This window comes from Filicampus tigris, chromosome 2 (assembly GCF_054856515.1).
Source record: "Filicampus tigris isolate MCC_2025a chromosome 2, RoL_Ftig_1.0, whole genome shotgun sequence".
NCBI classification, from domain to species: Eukaryota; Metazoa; Chordata; class Actinopteri; order Syngnathiformes; family Syngnathidae; genus Filicampus; species Filicampus tigris.
Genome location: NC_141218.1, coordinates 30,959,242 through 30,981,558, shown reverse-complemented (window position 1 = coordinate 30,981,558; position 22,317 = coordinate 30,959,242). Strand labels below are relative to the sequence as shown.

The window sequence follows — 22,317 nt, the reverse complement described above, 5'->3', positions numbered from 1 at the left end:
GGGTGTAGTCTGCCTTCGCCCATTGACGGCTGGGATAGGCTCCAGCAACTCCCCGCGACCCTATATAGGATAAGCTGTTTGGAAGATGACATGACATGACATATATACATATATATAATTAATTAATTATACATATACATACACACACATATATATATATATATATATATATATATATAATCAATTAAATGAACATTTTATTTGTGTTTGTTAGTGCTTGATCAGATATTCATTGCGTTATGTTCAGGCCAGATTGCAAGTGATAGGTAAATGTTAATGATGGTCATAAAAAAAAAAACCATCACACTCCCAAATTTAGTCTACTGGTTGTCTCCTTTGATACATAAAGTATCTCTGAGTGATTAACGTAATTGGTTAGACAAGTTCTGAATAACGTTTATTTTCACCTATTTAATGTACTTGTTTCTGGACTGAACCATTTTTTTCACTAATCATTTAATTTAGAGCAATGCCGTCCTGTTTGTGCATCCTATTTTGTAAGTGTCAGTCTCATTTTGGAGCAATGGTGTTTTTAGGCTTATTTTAAGGGGGTTGAAGCCTCTCTAGAACGTTCTTAAACCATTAGTTAGATTTTTTTATTTTAATATTTATTTTTGACAAAAAAGTACCCAAAATTCATCATAAAGTGTCTCGAAAATATTTATCATTTATTCACTTAAATATGGGCTTCCTTCATTCATGTAAAGTAAAGCACTTTAAAAACCAAATAAATTTTCTCCAGAAAGTGGTCATCACTGCTGATAGTAACAATGAATTCACTCCTACCCGGGGATGTTGCTAGGTAAAAAGTTCTGCCACGGCACAGGCCCCCTAGTACAGACGTCCCTCACCCACCAGTCGGTACTGGTTTGCTGGCCACACATATATATGTTACAACCATAAATAAAATATTTTGTATTGGTGCATATAAGCCCCAAATGTATGTTATCACTATGAAACGGAGGGTTGCCGATCGACAAAATATCAGTGGGCTCATGAAGTGGACCGTGGCGGAAAAAAGGTTGGGGATCACTGCCCTACTATATCCCTTTCGTTCCATACAGGCACACCCCAACCCCATTGCTGCACTCTTACAAAAACTACTCCTTCAGATTTTAATGAATGTATCAATACAGTATGTATTCATCGTTCTAAAAATATTTTAAACAACTATGAAAACTTTGAACACTACAACAAAGGCATAGCAAAGCTGTTTTTCTATCACATTATCAAACCTCAAAGTGCAATGTGCGCTCAGTGTTCTGCACCTCAGGGTAAAATGTGTGGATGGGTGCAGTGGCAGTGCTAGCACAGATGGCGCCATGTATGTGTATAAACTTAAAGTCCAACTTTGATTTGCAGAAGGCTGGTGTTGTTGTCCTAAAAACGTTATAGCACAATGAAGAAAAAAACAAAAGACTGTGCTTTGGATTTGGATTTGGTCAGCTTTCTTTAATATGTACATATATAAAAGTGAACAACTATGTTTTCCAATTAAAACACTGAGATCTGTAGGGAATGAACAGCCATTTGCAGTAACAACCCCAATGCTTCATGTTCACAGTACATTTTGTTTAATGTGACATTTAGCCTCAAAATCCCAGGAGATATGTAATATATTTCTATCAAGCTCAGCTTCAGAAAACAGGTGAGCCGTGATTGGTTGTCACCTAAGTCCTGGGCAATTGAGATTTTCATGTGATGATTTTCAGTCGACAGTGAGTGACAAAATGGCTGCTCCCGAGATGGATAAAAACGGGTGGATTTTGCTTTTTAATTAGTATCCCACAAACGCAGAACTGGCCATTTTACTAAAAATTTGCAGGCCGTTTATCGCCTTCCGCCTACAGCCGGGGTACCCTTCCGTTTATCCAGCTGGACCAAATAGTAAACGTTACCCATCGGTCACTCCGTCTGTCAATTTAAACGTGCTTCCGTTGACCATCAACCACACCCCGCCCCCAAAAGAAAAATACACGTCATAGTCAAACAGATTGTGCACTGTTGCAGAGAGCTAGCATTGTAAGGGACTCTTGGGGAGTTCGCTGGATCATCTTAGAAGTACAAAACAGTCTGGCTTTATATTATTCCTCGTCATTCATTGACGTCAGGCAGGAGGAGTAGGGCCAAACACCAAGCAAAAAAGAAAGAAAATGATGGAAATGGCTTACCTCTTCGATGCACGTAGTGACCGGCATGTTGGATGTCCGCACAAGTTGACCCATCATTCACATTTATCCCCCTGAGGTTTTGGCTTCGGAAAACAAATAGAGAATACATCCTTCATATGTGGATGGTCGTAGTGTTTGGAGTTGTTTCTACAAGTTTCCACAGCAGCAGTGTTTACTTGGCATGTTTCTTTCTGAGATAAACGGGGAGAATACAAGTAGCACTAACAGGAGTCGTCTGCGAGCGTTTATCTATACTTGTCAACGGCCTATGTTGTGACCCGCTCGATGTGATGTCATGCGGCACGCTATTAGGACCCATTGACCCAAGATGATGTAAAATACACGAATCAAGGAGCAAACCTACCTGCATCACACTAAACAATAATCATCAATCTCAGGTTATAGACGATTACATAGATGGGCGAAAATCCACTTCTGTTTATGCTTAATCCATCTTTAAAAAAAAAAAAAAAAAAAAACGTTTATCATTTATCGCCGGCAAAATGGCCGTCCGTCATAGGCGGATAGACCGACCGGTCCGTCGGCTAGGCGGTATGCCCGGCTCTAAACACACGCAATATTAACCACAATACTGGGATTAGACTAGGTGCATACAAGATTATTATTGTAAAGTAAATTTTTGGGTTGACTTTCCCTATAATGGATTGACTGGGAGTCGGCTGCGTTCCATCCTACAATGGTGCAAATGGCCCCTTACGCCCAAATCTTCCTGTGCAAAGTCTTGCACAGGGGTGTCCAAACCCGATTCTGAAGGGCCGGTGGCCTGCCTGTGTTCCATCTATCCCAGCTGCAACGCACCTGTTTCAAGAGATCATGATCGTTATCAAGCTTCTTCAGAGCTTGCTGATTTGCTGATCATTTAAATCAGGTGTGTTGCCGCAAGGAGAATTGGAAAACGGGCAGGAAAGCGGCCCTTGAGGACCGGAGCTGGACACCCATGGTCTAGCAAAATAGCAAAAGAAAGAAAACTCCACCAATGCGTTTTGCATTAGACTTCCTCTGGGCATGAAAATAGGGGCCATACTTTCGTTACAGCAACAAAGTTGTAAGACTGGAAGAATATAGTACTTACTGTACTAATATTTTCTACAACTAAAGAGACTGAAAATAGCATCAGTCACATCATGTAAGAAGCATTTTTAACAAATATTGAATGATATTCCCCAGTGACTACATGTATATTGGAATCAACAGATAGTGAGAGACGGTGCCTGCTGGTATCAGTCTTAAATTTGGGTTTGTGTGAGAATTTTGAAATTCACTTAATTACAATTCATGAGATTACCACTTTCTTCCCCAAACATCACAACTTTATTCTTGTAACTTAACAGGTTATTGCTATCGTATTATATAGTGTACTGTATACCTCAACAGCCCTTCATTGAAATAGAATACAATTAAATTAGTAAATACAAACAGTAAGGCAGAAGATCTTGCCCTCGCACTGACAGCTAACAATACCATAATAGCGCATGAGCATCTGGACTTACTTTCAAGTAAATATTAAAACAGCAAACAAATCACTCTCTACCCTAGCCGCCCCCTAATATGACAGCAATGATGTTCTCTTGTCTGGAACAGCTCATTTCAAGGCACAAGCCATAAAGAAAGGCAGCATCTGCTCATATTGAAATGATTTACTTTGGCTTTTGCCTGGGAATTATACATCGTTAGTGTCTGCAAGAAAATGACATTCTTCCTGGATGTAACAATGTGTTGCAAGTTTGAAAAATATTGTGAAGTCCTATAATAATGGTTGGCAGCTGCTGTTTGTTATATGTGATGATATCCCCATTACAAACAAAAACAACATGACAGGACAGGACAAAATGACAATAATAATCGCCATTATATATTATTTTCCTTACACGCACACACGCACATAAGCATAAACACACACAAATAGTGTTTTTAAAATTGAATATTTGACGTTTGTTTTTGTTTTTTTTAAAAGATAGAGGATAAAAGATTTTCTCCCCGTAGCCATCAGCAACCTTCAAAAAGAAGCTCTACTGAGTCAGTATTGGGATTTACAAAAGATTCTATTGTGCTACAAAGCAGACTTCTTTTTTTTTTAGCTTTGGTGTTATCTGTGGGACAAAATATACTTGCAGCAAACCGCCTTAAACTTTTTATATTCTTTTGCTAGAATTACAGTGTTTTTTCACTATCAAGGAAAGACATTTGATTGCAACCTGAAACAATAAACTGGGACTACTTGTATGACAGCGTTGAATGTTTGATGCCGGCCGTGCATTTGGTACCTGGACTTTAGTAGGAATTTGGGTGGCTGGATGGTTCAGTGGGTAGCACCCGACTGGACACCGGGGACTGGGGATCAAATTGTGGTCAGGGCGGACGGTAGCATTTATTTGGCGTCTTCGACCAGACCCTTTATGCTTTTCACCATTTCCCGGCCACTGTTGTGGGTGGGTTGTGTCAAAAAGGGCATTCGGCATAAAAACTGTGCCGAACATATCATCCGAGTAACTCGCTGTGAAGGGTCTAAGATGAAATTCAAACATGAACAACAACCTTCAGTCATAATTTACTGGACTTAATCCACCTCCTAATATAACTGCTATCAACTTGCAATGATAGAAACCATCAATATTATGCACACAATAAAACAGTCTGCAACTTCTGGAGCTGACAAAAACGGCAAATATTTGAACAAAATACATGACACTCACCAGTGATGCTGACTACGAAATGTTCCGTATTCACGTGTGCACATCACTACAGATGTGTTTGTTTGTCAAAGATGGCTGTAACACTTTTTGGAAAAATGCTGACATCATCCAGAGTCAGGCCTTAGCCCTGTGAGGACAAATTTGAAGTGTGATTGGTTTAAGAAGCAGTCCTTTTGCTAATATAGTTTAAGTTACATTGGTCAGCACTATTGATTCTGAAGGACCAGGGCCGATTAGATTGACATGGCAGCACAAAGAGGCTGAAATCTGATTTGACAAATAAATAAAATAAATCTAACGTCCATATTTATGGGAAGCGGTGTGGCCAAAAGAAACACTACGAAAGAGAATAGAAGGCTGGGAATAAATTAATTCAATTTCATGGAACAAATATTTGAATTTAGTTTGTAAATGTAGTCAGTGCTTCTGATTGTGTTGGCCCTGACCACTGTGAAACACACACACACACACCGACAGTCACATACACATACATCTACAGTATACACATATACATACATTATACAGTAACCTGTTACATACACATCAACATTCATCCAGTGAAAACTTTTAGTGTGTTGATTCAGTAAATCAAAATGTGAAACAAAATGTGTCTCTTTTTGCCCAGCCTCCATTCCTAAACTGCGACTGATGCCTGGCCAGTCTCTGATAGAAGGGGACAAACTGTACTTGAAGTGTGAGGCGTCAGGGAATCCGAATCCAGCCTTCCGCTGGTACAAGGATGGACATGAGCTTCAGCGAGGGAGAGACCTCAGAATAAAAAACAACAAGTAAGTCCGTCAATCCTACTGATTGTGACGTATTAATGTTTTACATTTGCGCTCCATTTTTCTTATTAATCACACTCTTAAAATAAGAGCACTCAGTAGAGTGCAGACCTCAACCAAGACCAAACAACAAGGCCAGAAAGTAGTAGATTCCTCCCGACTTGCTTTGATTGATGCAATGATGTATGCAAGAGAAAGAGAATAAAAACAGACAATAAAAGAAGAAAGTCCTCAGTTAGTAAATGTGTTCAGCACATTGCAAAGCAGTCTTGATTTCTTACCTTACTACTGCAGTGATGTGCATTTAAAAGTGGCAACTAGCAAGCAGCTAAAGCATACCTTGAATGACTGTTGTTTATACTGTGTTGTAACTCATCCTACTCGAGTATAAATCATTTGCGATAGAAAGTCAAAGCTGATAACTGAAACACATGCAATTGAATTGTTCAAAATGTATGGTCAAATTAACATTCCAAAAATACCTCACGAGTGATGGGACACCATGATGTCGTAGAAGTGATCATTTGAAAATATGAATACTGCCAGAGCTTTCTAAAAATAAAGTGTTGCCTGTTGATTATGTTTCCTAACTATTGTGAGGAATCATTAACATGATCACCCTTCACACAAAAAATATAATAATAATTATAATAACAATAATAATAATAATAATAATAATAATAATAATCTGAATAATTTAGTAAAATTTGAGCATAATTTGAACATTTTTCTTTATTTCTGAAGTGTCTATCAAACTCGTAGCCCTTTGCATTAATCAGTTCCCAAGAAGTAGCTCTCTGTTTCAAAAGTTGGTGACCCCTGATTTAGAGTGTTCAAATAACCTAAGAAGGATATCTTGGGAATGTGGGAGTAATTCTCACACGGTGTATACCTGAAGTCATGGCAGCTGCAATTTTCACAATGATCAATAAAACATCCTGCATAATGCATTTTGGACTAACCAAATGTGCATCTGCTTCTATTTTAACCATTTACCATTGTTTTGAAGAAAAAACTCCAAGGTGCTGATCAGTCGAGTGCGTGTGGAAGACTCTGGAAATTACACCTGTGTGGCTGAAAACTCAGTTGGACAAGAAAACGTCACAAGCATTATCAGCGTGCACATCTGTGAGCATTTAACAACTTAAAATTGTTTTTCCACACTCTTTTTCTTGAGCCATTGGAGAGTTATGCTGCAATGTGTAAGATTGAATAAGATACAAATTGTATTTATACATAAAAATAGAATACGGTGATTTTGCAAATCATGTTCAAATTATATTTAATTGAATACACTACAACAGCAAGATATTTGATGTTCAAATTAATAAACTTTATTGTCTTTAGCAAATAATCATTCACTTAGACATATTGGAAAAGGAGATTTGTGTTATACTTACGTTAAGTTACGTTATTAAACAGTTTTTTTGTATTTTCCAGGTAGTTTTGTGGTTGTGCGTTTCTTTTTGGAAGCTATTCGAAAATTCCATTTTGTTCTGATTTAGTGTTTGCTAAAAGTGAGGCAATTTGTTAATGTACAATGCATACCTGTCAACTTATACGTTTTCCCTGTATTTTATACGTTTTCTTTTATCATTTCAAATTGTGTACGCCGTATAACAATTTTTGTACGGGAAAAAAAAACAACTCGTCTTGACCATTTCGGCTCTAATCCAGAGCGTCCGTTAGCAATTCCGACTGCAAACTTCGGTCGACTTTCACAAGCATAGCGTCGTCCCCTCTCAGTTTCCCCCACCTCTCCCGCTGAGCAATAAATACTGTGTAAGATTGTATATAGATACTGTGTAAGATTATATACAGAAATAGACAGGCAAATTACAACTTTTGTAAGATTCAGCACAGCCCGGGGTTGACAGGTATGACAATGTCATGTGGATGAATGAATTCTTGATGACATGCCATGTATAAATACATTTAAAAAATGCTCCAAGGGATAACATTTTATTTTTACTGCTGTTGATGATAACGTATAATAGTCTAGGTCAACTACATTTCAGAATATAAAAAAAATATATAAATATAGTGAATGTCATGCAAAATGTGATTTGGACTAATGTTGATGAAGCGCTCTGTAAATTTATGTGTGGATGTGCTTAGTGTAACTCATTAATTTACATTGTTTCAGCATGAAATAATGTAATGCAATATTTGGACAGCAATTAATTTTAGAATATATTAATCAATACTGTATATAACAAAAGGCTGCCCATCCCAATGTTGCTATATATTTTCTATAATATACGACCAACTTTCTCATATATTAAGATGTATTTTTACACTATATTGTCACATAAATTCAAGTATATTACATTATATTTTCATTTTGTAATTTTATGTTTGCCTTGTTGTACATTTTTGTGGCGGCCTTTTACAGAAGTAGTTACGCTGGTGGTAGGCTATGCAACAAAGCAACTTTCTTTTCAAAGAAAAAACAGCATTTCATTGACAAAACTTTCTTGTATTTACTTAATAGTAACCACCACTACCTTGTCCCTGGGTGTGAGCCATGTGAGGCACTGCAATGACACGGAAAAGGCCTACTGCATCAACGGTGGAGACTGTTACTTCATACATGGTATTAACCAGCTTTCTTGCAAGTAAGTTGACTTGTCTTCCATTCTCTCCATGATCACAGTTACGCCTCCGATCTCGTTTCTTCCTGTTCTGCAGTTTTTTTGTATTGGACCTAGGACTTTTTCTGTATAGTTCTGTCCTTTGTCCTCTGTCGACTAGTTTCATACAAATACACTACAAATCCCTCCAGCAGGCCCATTACACCGATTGTATTAAATACTGTAGAGTGATGCCTTGAGATATAAGTTCCCCCATTTATGCGTTTTTTTAAATGTACAATACAATTCTATTTATACAGAGCATTAAACAACAGATACAGCTGTAAGAAAGCACTTTACATACAACAACAAAATAGCCATAATGCAACAAGTGACAGCAATAAATTAACTCAAAACACTATGTACAATAGACACCATAAAACAGCTGAAAACCGTCAGTCTCAGGTCAGATCAAAAGCCAGAGAAATAGAAATGTGTCTTCAAACGGGTTTTAAAAATGGACAGAGAGGGGGCTTGCCTAACATTCAATGGAAGGTCATTCCCAAATGGAAGAACCAGCAACAGAGAAGGCTCGATCCCCTCAGAGGCTCTGCTTAGTCCTCGGCACCTCGAGCAGCACCTGGTCCACAGACTTGAGGCTCCGGGAAGGTGCATAGGAGTGAAGGAGCTCAGAGAGGTATGCCGAAGCGAGGCCATTTAAAGACTCATAAACAAATAGAAGCATCTTAAAATAAACCCTAAAATGCACTGGGAGCCAGTGAAGGGAGGCCAAAATTGGGGTTATGTGCTCCATCTTCCGAGCTCCAGTTAGGAGGCGAGCAGCAGCATTTTAGACTAACTGGAGATGTCGTTTGATGTTCGAGGGCTGACTGACTCCAAAATAAAGTACATTATAGTAATCTAGCCGAGATGTAACAAAGGCATGGATTACTATTTCTAAGTGCTGATGAGAAAGGAGGGGCTTTAGCATAGCCAGCTGTCTAAGATGAAAGAAGCTGGACCTTACAACAGCACTGATTTGCTGGTCCAATTTAAGATCACTCTCCAATTTAAAACCCAAGATTCGAGACTGTTGGCTTTAGATATGAAGCCAGGCGGCCCAGGTCAACAGGGTGGGATGTAGAAAAGCTACTGGGACCGAACACCATAACTTCTGTTTTCTTTTCGAAATCCATGCTTTGATGTCCACGAGGCAGGACAAAAGTGGTCTTAAGGAGAAAGCATCTTTTTTGCTCAGTGAGACAAAGATTTGACAGTCATCCGCAAAGCAGTGGAAGGAAATACCGTATTTTCGAAGGATGGAACCCAGTGGCAGCAAATACGAGAACACCAAGGGCCCCAAAATAGAACCCTGTGGAACACCATAAAATAGAGGGGCAGAGCGGTATTCAGAGGAACCTCGGCTAACAGAAAAAGTCCTGCCAGCCAAACAGGATCTAAACCACTCTAGAGCGCTTCCACTAATACCCACTCGGTGTTACCAACAAGCCAAAAAAATACAGTATCAAACGCTGCAGTCAAATCCAACAAAACAAGACATACATAGTCTCCAGTGTCATTTGTCGGGAGGATATCATTAAATACAGTGATACCTCTACTTAAGAAATTAATTCATTCTCGAAGAAATTTCTTAAGTAGAAAAGTAAGTAGAGATGTGTTTTCCATGTAAATGCCCTAATCCGTTCCAAGCCCCCCAATATTGAGACATAAATGTTTTATAAAGCATAAAAATGCATGAAAAAATGTAACAAATACATGTTACAATTAGATTATTGCACAATAAATGAGAGCTGTGCATAATGTAAAAAAACAAAGAAAAGAGTAAGGAATAAAAATGATGGTCGTTTACCTTTTAATTGCTGTCCTCATCGCTTTTTGCCCTCTTTGTTTCATGTTCTCTCTCAGAAGTGGTTTTTGCCTGGCGTTTTGTAAAGAACTGATTTAATAACGTGGCGACTGTCGATACATTACGGTCATATTCTTTGGCGGGATCAACCAAACGCATCCCTTTTTCATACATTTCTATTATCTCTTGCTTTGTTTGTATGGACAAAAAAAAGGATTTTCTTCTTTTTTTCTTTTCCTCGTTTCTAATTCACGCCAAGCTATCGGAACACCTCATGGCCCGAGGGCCGAATGACGAGAACGCTGCATAGACATATCTATCACATATCTAGCTATCTACCTGTCTACCTGTGCACACATAGACACATACGGTAGAGGTCCCTGTTAGCCAATGGGATGCCAGGAAGATGCTAGGCTAGCCAATGGCAGAGCAGCTATGAGTATGTTGCGTTCAGGAAACTCCGGAGCTGCAACCATACTGCGAGTATCAGCCCATACTTTTACCTTTCGTATCCTGAAATTTCTTTTGTAACTAGAGGCAATATTTTCCTGTTGAGGCGTTTTGTAACTTGAACATTTTGTATGAAGAGACGTTCGTAAGTAGATGTACCACTGTACACGTAACAGGGCTGACTCTGTGCTACGCATCATTTTGAAGCCTGACTGGAAAACCTCCATGAGATAATGCTCATCCAAGAAAAATTTTAACTGTGAGTGTACCACTTTTCCAAAATTTTAAAAATAAAAGGCAGCTTGGAAATGAGTCTAAAATTTGACAGCTTACCTTGATCAAGACCAGGTTTCTTAAGCAGGGGTTGCACTACAGCATGTTTAAAATGTTGGGGGACTACACCAGAAGACAGGCTGCCATTGATAATGGCCAAAACAGATTCACCAATACTCGGGAGCACCTCCTTAAAGAAGTGAGGAGGAAGAGAGTCATAAGGGGAACCAGATGGACAATATGGCAAACCACATCCTCCAAAAATGTCAAGGAAACCGCCTCAAAGGAATCGAACACTGCGGAACAAGGAACGTGGACAGAGGGGTCAAATGTGGCACTTGAAACGAGAGCCCTAGCCGTAGCAACCTTGTCAACGAAAAACTGCAAGAATCTATCGCACATTTCAGGGGACGAGTCCGTGCAAATCGGCTGACGGGGCTTCAGTTCAGAATCAATTGTTTTAAAGAGAGCACGTGGATCATGGCGATTTGTCTGAATAAGACTTGAGAAGTGGTTCCTCTTGGACTCATTCATCTTTCCTTGGTAACGTTGCCAGTAGCCCTTTAGGATTTGATAAGAGACCTGCAGCCTGTCTCTTTTCCACCTGCGTTCAGCTCTGCGGCATTCCTGTTTAGCTGCACGAGTACTCTCGTTAAACCATGACTCCGGTCTAACTTTTGGCCGCATATTTTTTTAATGGAGCCGCAGAATCCAAAATGTTAAGGCAGGATGAATGGAACCAAGTGCTGAGTTCCCCTGTGTTTGAAGAGGGAATACAAAGTCGATCAAGGGCATCAGAGAACCAACCAGTAGTGAGGGGGTTAAAAACACGGCGCCTGCGCTCAATAGTAGTAGTTATGACAGCACTGGAAAACATTACTGTACATCAGTAATACAAGTAGTACAAGATCACAGTCATATGATCAGAAAGCACATTGTCCAATACTTTCAAATTTGAGACTGATATACCAAGAGTAAGGACAAGGTCCAAAGTGTGTCCTTGCTTGTGAGTGGAGCCAGACATGCACTGCACTAAATTGGAAGAGTCGGTGAGTCTTAAGAACTCCTTTGCCAGTGTTTTTTCAGGACAGCACACATGAATATTAAAGTCCCTCATAAATAGGATGTGATTATATAGCAGCATGATTTCGGCAAGAAGAATTGAAAAGTCATTCAGAAACTCCTTGCTGTATTTGGGAGGACGTTATATGACAGCGCAGAGCACAGGGATGGCACTGGCAACTTCAAAGAAAGTGCCTTCAAAGCAGGTGGATGATGTGGCCAATATACAATGTTTGCATTTAAAATTGTATTTAAAAACAGTCGTGGTTCCTCCACCACGACTTGAAGCTCTCGGAGCGCCCAAAAAAAACATGCAGGCGGTAATAGTTCAAGCATCGCACTGCACTCACCGGCGCCGGTTCAAGTCTCCATCAGGCAGAGGAAATCCAAGGAATTGGAAAGAAATAGCTCCCTCAGGCACGGTGGCCGACTGGTTAGCACGTCCGCCTCACAGTTCAGAGGTCGTGGGTTCGATCCCGGCTCCGGCCTCCCTGTGTGGAGTTTGCATGTTCTCCTCGTGCCTGCGTGGGTTTTCTCCGGGTACTCCAGTTTCCTCCCACATTCCAAAAACATGCATGGTAAGTTGATTGAACTCTCTAAAAAGGTGTGATTGTGAGTGTGGATGTTCGTCTCTGTGTGCCCTGCAATTGGCTGGCAACCAATTCAGGGTGTCCTCTGCCTACTGCCCGAAGACAGCTGGGATAGGCTCCAGCACGCCCCGCGACCCTTGTGAGGTATCGATAATGGATGGATGGATAGCTCCTTCAGGATAAACGATTTGTTCATCAACAATGCTATCCTTGTGGGAGCAGCAGCAGGTGCGCATGTCACCTCTGATCGGCGGACCCTGGGAAGCTCCTTGAGAAGCTGGCGATCCACGGCGTGTGGAAGGCAGCACAGCCGAAGCTCCTCGGCGCAGCCGATGATGGGTATCAAGCAGGAGCTAAAGCGCACCACAGCGGAGTACATCCGTGTGTACGGGAGCGAGCAGGGGACAAAGCATGCAGCATCTCCCTTTTCAGCCTCGCCAGCTGGCCACCACGTTTCCGCCGTGATGGGAGCACGTGGACATGGAAAAGATCCGCCATGATGTCAGCAGGCAACATCCTCTCCCAGCCATGATCAAACGCACCGAACCTCCAACGCCGCACCGCAAGTGTACAGTATAAAGGACAACACCATTGACATGTTAATGGTTAGCATCCATAGTCACAGTTTTAGTACCCTTTAAGAAATGGATATTTGAACACAGATGTTGGAGCAATACATGTAGACGAGGCGTCTCCAGGGCCGGAGCCCCTATCCAGCCTATTTTTTATGTTTCCCTGCTACAACACACCTCCTTGAAATGATCAGCTCATCAGCAAGCTTTGCACAAGCCTTTTAACGAATTCCTCATTTGAATCATGTATGTTGTAGCTAGGGAAAGCATGTAAAACAGACTGGATAGGGGCTCCTGAGGACTGGACTCACAGACCGCTGATGTAGTTAGCTAGGTAGCCAAGTAGCTCTGTGTCCACCTTCAGCCGTGTTTGCCACGGCCGGTCAGCCAGCCAGGAGCACCGTGTTTGCTACAATGAAATACAATACAATTTTATTTATATAGCGCATTTCATAACTGAGCAATTCAGCTAACGAAAAAGCTTCTCAGAACGCAATGTGTTTGAGTATCTTGGTGACTTATGACATGAAACGACGTTAAGTGACATGAAGTGCACCTCAGCTGCATGTAGGCTGCTCATTTCTTGCTCTTTTTGGTCAAACATTGAAAGGCTAATCGTTTTGTGATGTTTTCAGAGGTTGAAGTGGTCCTACGTAGAGATGCCCACATGTATTGGGGCTGATTGATCCCCGTTCTTTTGACAATATTAGCGATGTTATTTACACTGACTTTGAATGACAAAATGTAATCGGTCCCTATCGTGACGTCAGACAAGGCATGGAGGAAGGGGAGGGTGTGTGGTCAAATTTTTCATTTCTTGTGGGCGTTTCTGAACGTGTTAGTTTTGTACTGATTTCTCTAAAACAAATTGATAAAAGTTAAAATGCAAGCTAATATCATTTTCCTGATGAAAAAAAAACATAAATTGAACTTGTTAAAAAAATAGACCGTCTCGGCTCTCTGATCCCTTTAAACTCGTATCTTGAGGCACCATTGAACAGTAGAAGGAACAAAGTCCCAGCCATGGCCATTTTTAAAGTACTGTTACCATGCGAGCATTCTAATAGTGACTGAAATGCAGTGGGATGCATACCATACCAACTGGACAGTTTACAATTTAGCATCAATTTGATTACAGATTGTTTTCTGATGTATGGCTGATGATCAAATTAATACTTAAAATTAAAAGCTCAACGTTGACATGAGATGTCCAGTGATTAAAAAATGTATTAGCCCATCAGTTATAAATAACATCAGGCACCAAGAAGAGTGTTAATGAAAAATTTACCTTTTCAGTGAGCTCTTGACATTTTACGACTTTCAACAGGAATGAAGAATTTCAAATGGAATTCACCTTTTTAATACCCAAAATTTAACCAGCTCGCTGGGCTTCTCTTACAAGTCAGAAATTAATAAACAATGTTCAAGAATGCTAGTAAATAATAATACAGTATTCTAACATAATCACCAATAATAATATGGTTTATGAGTTTCTTTTTTTTTAAATTAATTTTTATTTTGGTAAAAAAATATATTTGAAAATTGTTGGCTAAAATTAATATCTTGCATCAAATGCATTATTTTGTTCAAAGAGCATACTGGTGAGTTTACATATTACAGACACATACAACTTGATGGAAATTATGAATTCTGTTATTTAGGGCAGCTGTGGGCTAAACCTTACTAATTATTGGTGGTCTAATAAATTTGCATTGTGCATAGTTCAATGTAGCATGATTAGATACTAATCATGATAGATTTGATATTTGCACTGTTCAATTTTCGTGTCGGGGCTGTCAAATGTGACCCTTTCTAATGTATGCTTGTTACAAAACTTTGACATGCTATTCAAATGTTAGCATTTGTGATTAGATTTCACACACTTTTCATCCAAGCGGGCCACAACATTAGTTACTTCTGCACAGTTCAACAAGGGCCTTTGCAAAGATGATGTGCAATTTGATTGACCATTTTAATAACCTAACCCCTAAATAATAATGTAAATAATAATAGTGTATATAATAATAATAATAAACTACTACTACTACTACTACTAATAATAAAATACCTTTGATTATTATCTAAAAATGTAAAATAAATGAACATTTAGTTCAAGACAAAGTATGTGTCAGTTTTAGCCAAGCAAGTCGTAAGTCCTAAAATTGGTAGTTCGAGCCTTACTCAAGTCCTCTGCCTCAGGTATTTACTGTGTAGTATGTCATCGTATCTTGTCGCATCAAAACATCACCCATTGTTCCCATTTTTGTTGGGCTGGGCCAACGGGGAGGTGGCCCGGGTGTCCACCTGACAGGGAGCATCCTCACGGCACCCCTCATATGTTATGGCACACAGTTTTGTGCACCCTGCTCGGGAATCATCACATTACTGTACAGGTATACTGCTATTAAACCTTTCTGGTGTTGTCTATGGGTCTCGTTCACTAACAGTTGCGACAAAAATGCTTTGACAAAAAAGTTTTTTTTATTATTACCTTTTCTTATACTCAAGAAAATACTATGCTTTGAGTGCAAAAAGAAGGGTTTCCATTTCATTTTCTGGCATTGTATAATTTTTAAATGCAGTATATTTATTATGACTACAGTAATAGCGTCTTCTTATGCCACTACATTTATCATATGAATCTATAAATACAGTGTGTACATGTATTTATTATTATTATTATTATTATTATTATTATATATTGGTAACTTCTTGTGACTGTTGCAGGAATCTTTAAAAGGACCAGTTAAAACAGTTCTTAAACTGCTAAATTGTTTGCATATTTTTCACAAGAGATATTATTACGACTATGGGAGAGATCTGAGTGTATGTGCTGATGAGTCGGTCCGAGATAGCAAGCCTTAAAGTGGAAGTCAACGCTAACATTTCTTTTTCAAGAATATGTTCTATGCAAGCCCACTAGTTGAGACAGGACATTCTGATAAATGTTGCGTTTGTGGAATAAGTCTTAATCCACTTCTTTTAGCCATCTCCGGAGACGGCCATTTTGTCTTCTGTCGACTGAAAATGACATCACAACTGCTCACGAAGACCAATCACGGCTCAGATTCAGAAATCAGGTCAGCCATGATTGGTCGTTGTGAGCAGTTTTGATGTCATTTTCAGTCGACAGAAGACAAAATGACCGCCCCCAGAGATGGCTAAAAACGAGTGCATTTTGCTGCTTAATTTATATTCCACAAACGCAAAATTTCATCCAGTGGGCCTGCTGGGAACATATTCTTGAGAAAAATATGTTTGCGTTGACTTCCGCTTTAAAGAAGTAAGATTACAAAGCATATTTTGATGCAGTATTATAATGCAATATAGTGTAACTGATGGAGACAAGGTGTGATGTGTTTTGGGGTTGTGTTTGAAACTATCTTCCTTTCTCTGAGAGGTAAATCATGTAGGACTAATTGTATAATGTATGGGCTCTATTTTCATAGAGAGTGCATCTGCGATGCATTGCAAGGGCCGGCGGATCTTGAATTTTAGATCAGCGCAATTTGGCAGACAGGCCTCAGCCAAGCTGGGCGGGCCAGTGCAGCAGGATCAATGTCTTGGAGATGCACCTTGCAGAGTGATAAATTGAAGGCAGAACATCAATCTAAAACTTATGTCTGCACTGGCTTTGTTGAACACTGGCACAGGGTTGATAGCTGGTCTAATGAGATGCATTTCATTTATAAATATGTGAACAGTAACCATCAAACCGTATGAATCATTGTATTATATTTTTTTAAATCATCTCAGTGGACAGCAAAACAATGGGGGTCGGGCACACAAACGATCGGGGCTCAAGACTCCCGTCTCTGACCGATCCGCCACATTTAAAGAGCATGACGGGAGCTGCCATTATTTAAGTCAGCTGTGACCACCCCCAAAGCTGCGCTGCCTTCCCTTTCACAGATACACTGGCCTGCACTTGTTTGCAAAATTACCAACATCGGCATTGCGCAGGATTTATTCTGGTCACGGAAATGGAACCCCAGGACTTTTAGAGACATTTTTGTAACACTTTTCATCTTAATGGAAGTTTACAATTCTTAATTGTAGGTCTTGTGAGAGCCTTTTTGTGCGTCACATGAATGCGTCTTGAGAATAGCAAACTCATAATTGTATTTGTTTGTTTGTTTGTTTGTTTGTTTGTTTGTTTGTTTGTTTGTTTAGGGCAGGGGTGCTCAATCCCGGTCCACAAGAGCCCCTACAAATGTCAATTTGTAACAATTTGTACAATCGTTTTTAGGCTTCTGCAAAGCTTGGTGATGAACGGATCATTTATATCAGGTGTGTTGCAGGCAGGGAGAGATGGAAAACAGGCTGCATAGGGGCTCTTGAGGACAGGGATTGAGCACCCCTGATTTAGGGATTTAACCACCACATATAATCTCATCACATTGCTTACTTAGACTCCTCATTGGTTGATTCTGGACTTTGATTAGCTCTTATTATTATATTATTGATGTAAAAATTCTCATCATATTGAAATAAAACAACATTGTGTACATGTACCTTATGTTGTGGCAGGTAAGTATTTAAACAATTCAAGGACGGATTCTCCAGCAGTCATTGTAAGTTATTTTAATTTTTTTATTTTTCATTTATTCCATCCGCAAATACAACACACATTAGTGAATATAATATGACTATAGTATGTTATTTAATTTAAATATTTTAAAATGGAAAGCAGCCTACAGCATCTGTCTAAGACCACAACCAAAACATGTTTATTAAATGTGTAAAATTTCCAGGATTAGTGTGATGTAGTGAGAAGTATTTTGTCCTGGATTCTTTTTTTCAATTGTTAAATCTGTATTGTTACCGTATTTATGGCCGATGCCAGACTATGAATCATAGTCATTCTGATCGATTGCTGACTAAGCACAATCCACTCGGACTAAAACAACACATTGCACTTCTACTTGGTGGCAGCGCAGTTGCTAATGCATAAAAAATACAAATAAAAACCTGAATCCATTGAGTGTGTCAATTTATTACGTCTTTTTGGTAGGTTTGGTTCTTCTTCATAGGGAAATGACTCTACATATCCACTACACACCACTTGATCCAGGTATTTGATGCATGAAAGTACCAATACAGTACATTTCCTGGTTCAATTAGAATTAGTAAACAGTATAAACCATCTTCCTCATCATGCGCTCCACATTTTGATATCATGAGACCAAGGAAACGCCTGAGGTTGATAAACAGTACCTTTACCCTATTCGTAGAGGGATGAACTTGAACCGTTTCATAGATCAAACAACTGTTGTGAATTTTGCCATTCAGCTCCTTGTTATTGAATGGCAAGTTGTGCAAAATGTTTCGAGATATTAAACAGTTGGAGATGTGCATTCAAATGTTTAGAGAAGGTCAATCAATGTTCATCTGTATAGGTTATAGTATACACTAGGTTCATTATGAAATTTCACCCCAAAACTGGAATATTCCTAACCTTTTTTTGAGAAGATTAAGGACATTCAATTTTTAAAAATAGTACAAATGTCTGTTATTAGCGACATCATGGTATCCCAGTGAAAACAATTTATTTTTAATGAATGGTGATGTACAATCTTTAAAAAGATAGATCTGTTTTTGCTTCTGTATTTCCTTGTAGTCTAGTGTTGTAATATTAATTGTTTCCAACCACATCTGCTCTTAGGCTCTCTAGTCACATGTTTATAGAAGAACACAAGGCTGTGAAATGGGAGGTCACGATGTGTTATGAGTTGGCAATGTTATTATTCTAAGCCAGACACCAATCCTTGAGAATGTTTAATGCATAAGAGTCAGATAAACAAACGTGTTGTTTCCATTGTTGTTGTAAAGACCATTTTTAGCAGATCTGGGCCTAACCGCCACCGAGTTCCTGTCTGTATATTTAAATGACCCACGTGGTTCCTGTCTTTCTGAGTCAGCCAAACGGCGTCGAGAACGGACTTAACCTGCTACCACGTCACACACAGGTGCTACAAGGAGAAAAAAAACTGCCTTGCGGTCCCACAGATGCAATGACATGTTCTCCATATTTTTTTTATTTCACCAATCACAATGCTGTGTGTGTATTTTTGTTTGAATTTTTTTCTTTGTTTGGCGACGTGTCTGCTCACGCGGCGCCTGCGTGACGTGAAGATTACGTTTTCGATTGGCTGTAGCAGACGAGGGGCGTACTGGGACCACGTGAGTCGTTTAAATATGCAGATGGGAAGTCGGTGGCATTTAGGCGATGCCCAGCTGTGATTTCTAGCGTGAGTATTTTTAAGCTGTTGTCCGAGAAAGAATGACAGCTATTCAGCTGACAGACTTCCACAGTTGTGAATTACCAATGAAAAACTCTAACACAAGAACAACAGAAGCTGATAGCAATGTTGACGAATTTTTGCTGCTCATTTGAGTGACTTTGCCAACACCAGCAAAGTATCCATTAACTGCAATGTGACCGTGACATGATCAGTCGAAATGCAGCACTGGACTCACACAGCAGGCAAAAGTTTTGACATGTACTATAGCTTGTCCAAATGGTATTACACATTTTTGACACACTGATATAAAATCACTTTAGAAAGTGACAGTTTGCTTTCCTCTTTGCCTCATATTTTGCCCACGCCTCCTTGTCGTGGTTTCGCACAGCAATGCTCTTCACATCTGCCTTTCAGACGTGCTCAATCAGAATTATTCTTTCATACTTAAAAATCGAAAATCAGCCAACACGCATGGTCTCAAGTTTGATGAATCACATTGCAAGTGCTGAATTAGTCTATTTGCAAAGGCGGACATTTTACTAAATTTTGCTGGTCGTCATCCGTCAGCGGCCAGGGTACCTGTCCGCCAGTCGCGGACTGACGGAACATCACTGACGGACGCGGTTAGTGGCAATTATATTGGCAGATGAAAACCCTCTTCTGTCACTCTTCAGTCCGTCTATTTTAAAAGGTGTCCCGTCATTCGTCAGTTGTCAGCAAAACGGGTGTCCGTCAGTGACGGACTGACGGACCGGTCGGCTGACGAAATACCCACCTCTGTCTATTTGTTTATACTTCTCCCAGAATACACAACATGAACTGTGATGTACAATATTTTAAAGAATTTGGCCTCGGTCCGTTTAGTAGAGCAGCTTCCAACATCTGTTTGGGTGAGCAATCAAGCTCACTAAAGATTCCTTTAGTCCGTCCCTGGTGTCTGAATGATTTTCATGCTTGTTTGTAGGATACCTTTTAGTTATTCGAGAATGGCATAAAAAATGTATTCCATATTCAACCCTTTTATTCAGATCCAGTAATAATGCTTATTGTCAGCTGCTGAAAGGTGTTGATTCAGAAATATGCTTATTATGGTGCGTGTAGCTTTCAGTGGTGTAAAAATGTACTGTCAAAAAAAAACATATAAGTCAAAACTAAGTATTTCCTACACCTTACCTTAGTTAGTGTTTATGTTAGTTTTACCCATTAGGTTGTGCAAATGTACCTAATGAAGTGCCAAAATGTCTGTACATGTTTATGTTTATGTGTGTATGTAAATGTAGGGGTTGGGTGTTTGCCAACCTTACTTCCCAGACTACCATCACATGACCTTCATTATACTGGGATGATGACCTTCTGTATCACTGGTGTCATGTATTGATGGCGGTGATGTGACAGTATGCAGGCCATCTTTTTTTCTGTACTCGGTGGATTGTGTTGTTTCTAATTCAACATTCTCTGTGCTTTCTTGTGTCTCCTTCCCCCCTTTCTCCTCTCTTTTCTGTCTCTGTATTTGTGTTTTACTCTTAATTATTCCAAATATGCCCCCTCTTTCACCCCTGTCATCTTTAACCCCAAATCCTTCTATTTCCCCTCCGTGTCTTGTTTTCCCTCCATCAGGTGTCCCAATGACTATACGGGGGACCGCTGTGAAAACTCCGTCATGGCCGGTTTCTACAGTATGTCCATTTGCTCTTGTCTGTCTCCTTCCACTGAGATGCAGCATGCTACATTAGAGGGGATGTACTGTACATACTGTATATACAGTATACTTGTGTCTGCATGCTGTGTGCTCACTCGTTTCTCTGCTACTACTATACTGTCATTTGTTACATTTTAGATACATATCTTATTTCAAATTATTTCAAAAGTTTACATTGGATACTACAGAGGATTTTATTGATTGGTAAACTGTACTTTAAAGACAGCTGACCCATTTGTGTTGCTGAACCAATCAAGGCAAAACTGCAACTCTAAAGGATAATACTGTATACGGTTTCCTCACATAGTGGCCAGCGACGTTTTATTTTTAGAAGTCTTTAAGGGTTAAGGTATTTATAAGGGCCGCTCTTCATTTGTATAAATTTATTTTTTACGTTAACGAGTATTACCGTATATCCATTTGCACTCAAAATCTGTCAACACTGCCCACCCCACCCCACATCCTCGCTGCAAGTGACGCATACATGTCAACACACACTTTTACATTACACATTACCAGACCTGGGCACCTGACCCTTTTTTGCCGGTCCGGCCGCGACCCTCCACCCTTAACCTGGGTACCCTTCCGGCCGCGACCCCCCGCTTTAATTCATAAATATGATCACCCCACCGCCCCGTTACCCCCCCCCCCCCCAAAAAAAGTGTCCGTGATTGACGCCGCCGAAGGAGGGATGCGAACCGCAGAGGCTTTTGAAGGATCATTAGCTGGCTAATTTACTATTCAAACCCGCTGTGGACATGCTTCAATATGCGCCACTAGTACTTTACTACTTACCCAACTGCGTGTGATTACTTCCATTGCGAGCCCCAGGGTTGATTTTGTCGTATTGTATATTTATTTGGGTCCAACAGACGGCCAGAAGTCGCGTCAACAAGTTACTTATTTACCTTGCACCTTTACCCTCCTTCACGGCCTTCAAAATAAAAGCATACCATCGAACCACAATACACAGCAGGTTTGCTACGGCATATTTCAGGAAGTAGGGAAAACGCCAGATGAAGTGCATGAACTCCACCTTGATGTGCCAGCGTCATCCTTGAGTCAGTGCTGCGCGCAGCTTGAATATACTCATGGACACAAGTTTTGAAACAAGTCGGGGGTCGCCGCTTCAAAAAGACAGCGACAACAATGGATATCGTGCCTGCTACAACCATAAACGGACCGAGATGACTAGAGACCTGTTGCCAACAGCACAATGCGTCGGTCACGTGAAACAATGCGGCAGTTGTCGCTCGCGCCGACGCGGGACTAGAAAGAAGCCTAAAAAGAAGCTTTTCACAGAGTAGGCTGAGATG

At 40.0% G+C, this 22,317-nt stretch overlaps 1 protein-coding gene across 5 annotated transcripts in view; it reads left to right on the top strand.

Moving 5' to 3' along the window:
• Positions 1–22,317, top strand: part of LOC147152020 (pro-neuregulin-2, membrane-bound isoform-like) — a 79,953-nt gene that overhangs the window by 29,400 nt on the left and 28,236 nt on the right. For all 5 annotated transcript variants that reach the window (XM_086023605.1, XM_086023602.1, XM_086023603.1 and 2 more), the window contains 4 exons: positions 5,511–5,673; positions 6,680–6,798; positions 8,165–8,288; positions 20,920–20,978. In XM_086023605.1, coding sequence (XP_085879731.1) covers positions 5,511–5,673; positions 6,680–6,798; positions 8,165–8,288; positions 20,920–20,978 — 465 coding nt within the window. The remainder of the gene's footprint in view (positions 1–5,510; positions 5,674–6,679; positions 6,799–8,164; positions 8,289–20,919; positions 20,979–22,317) is intronic.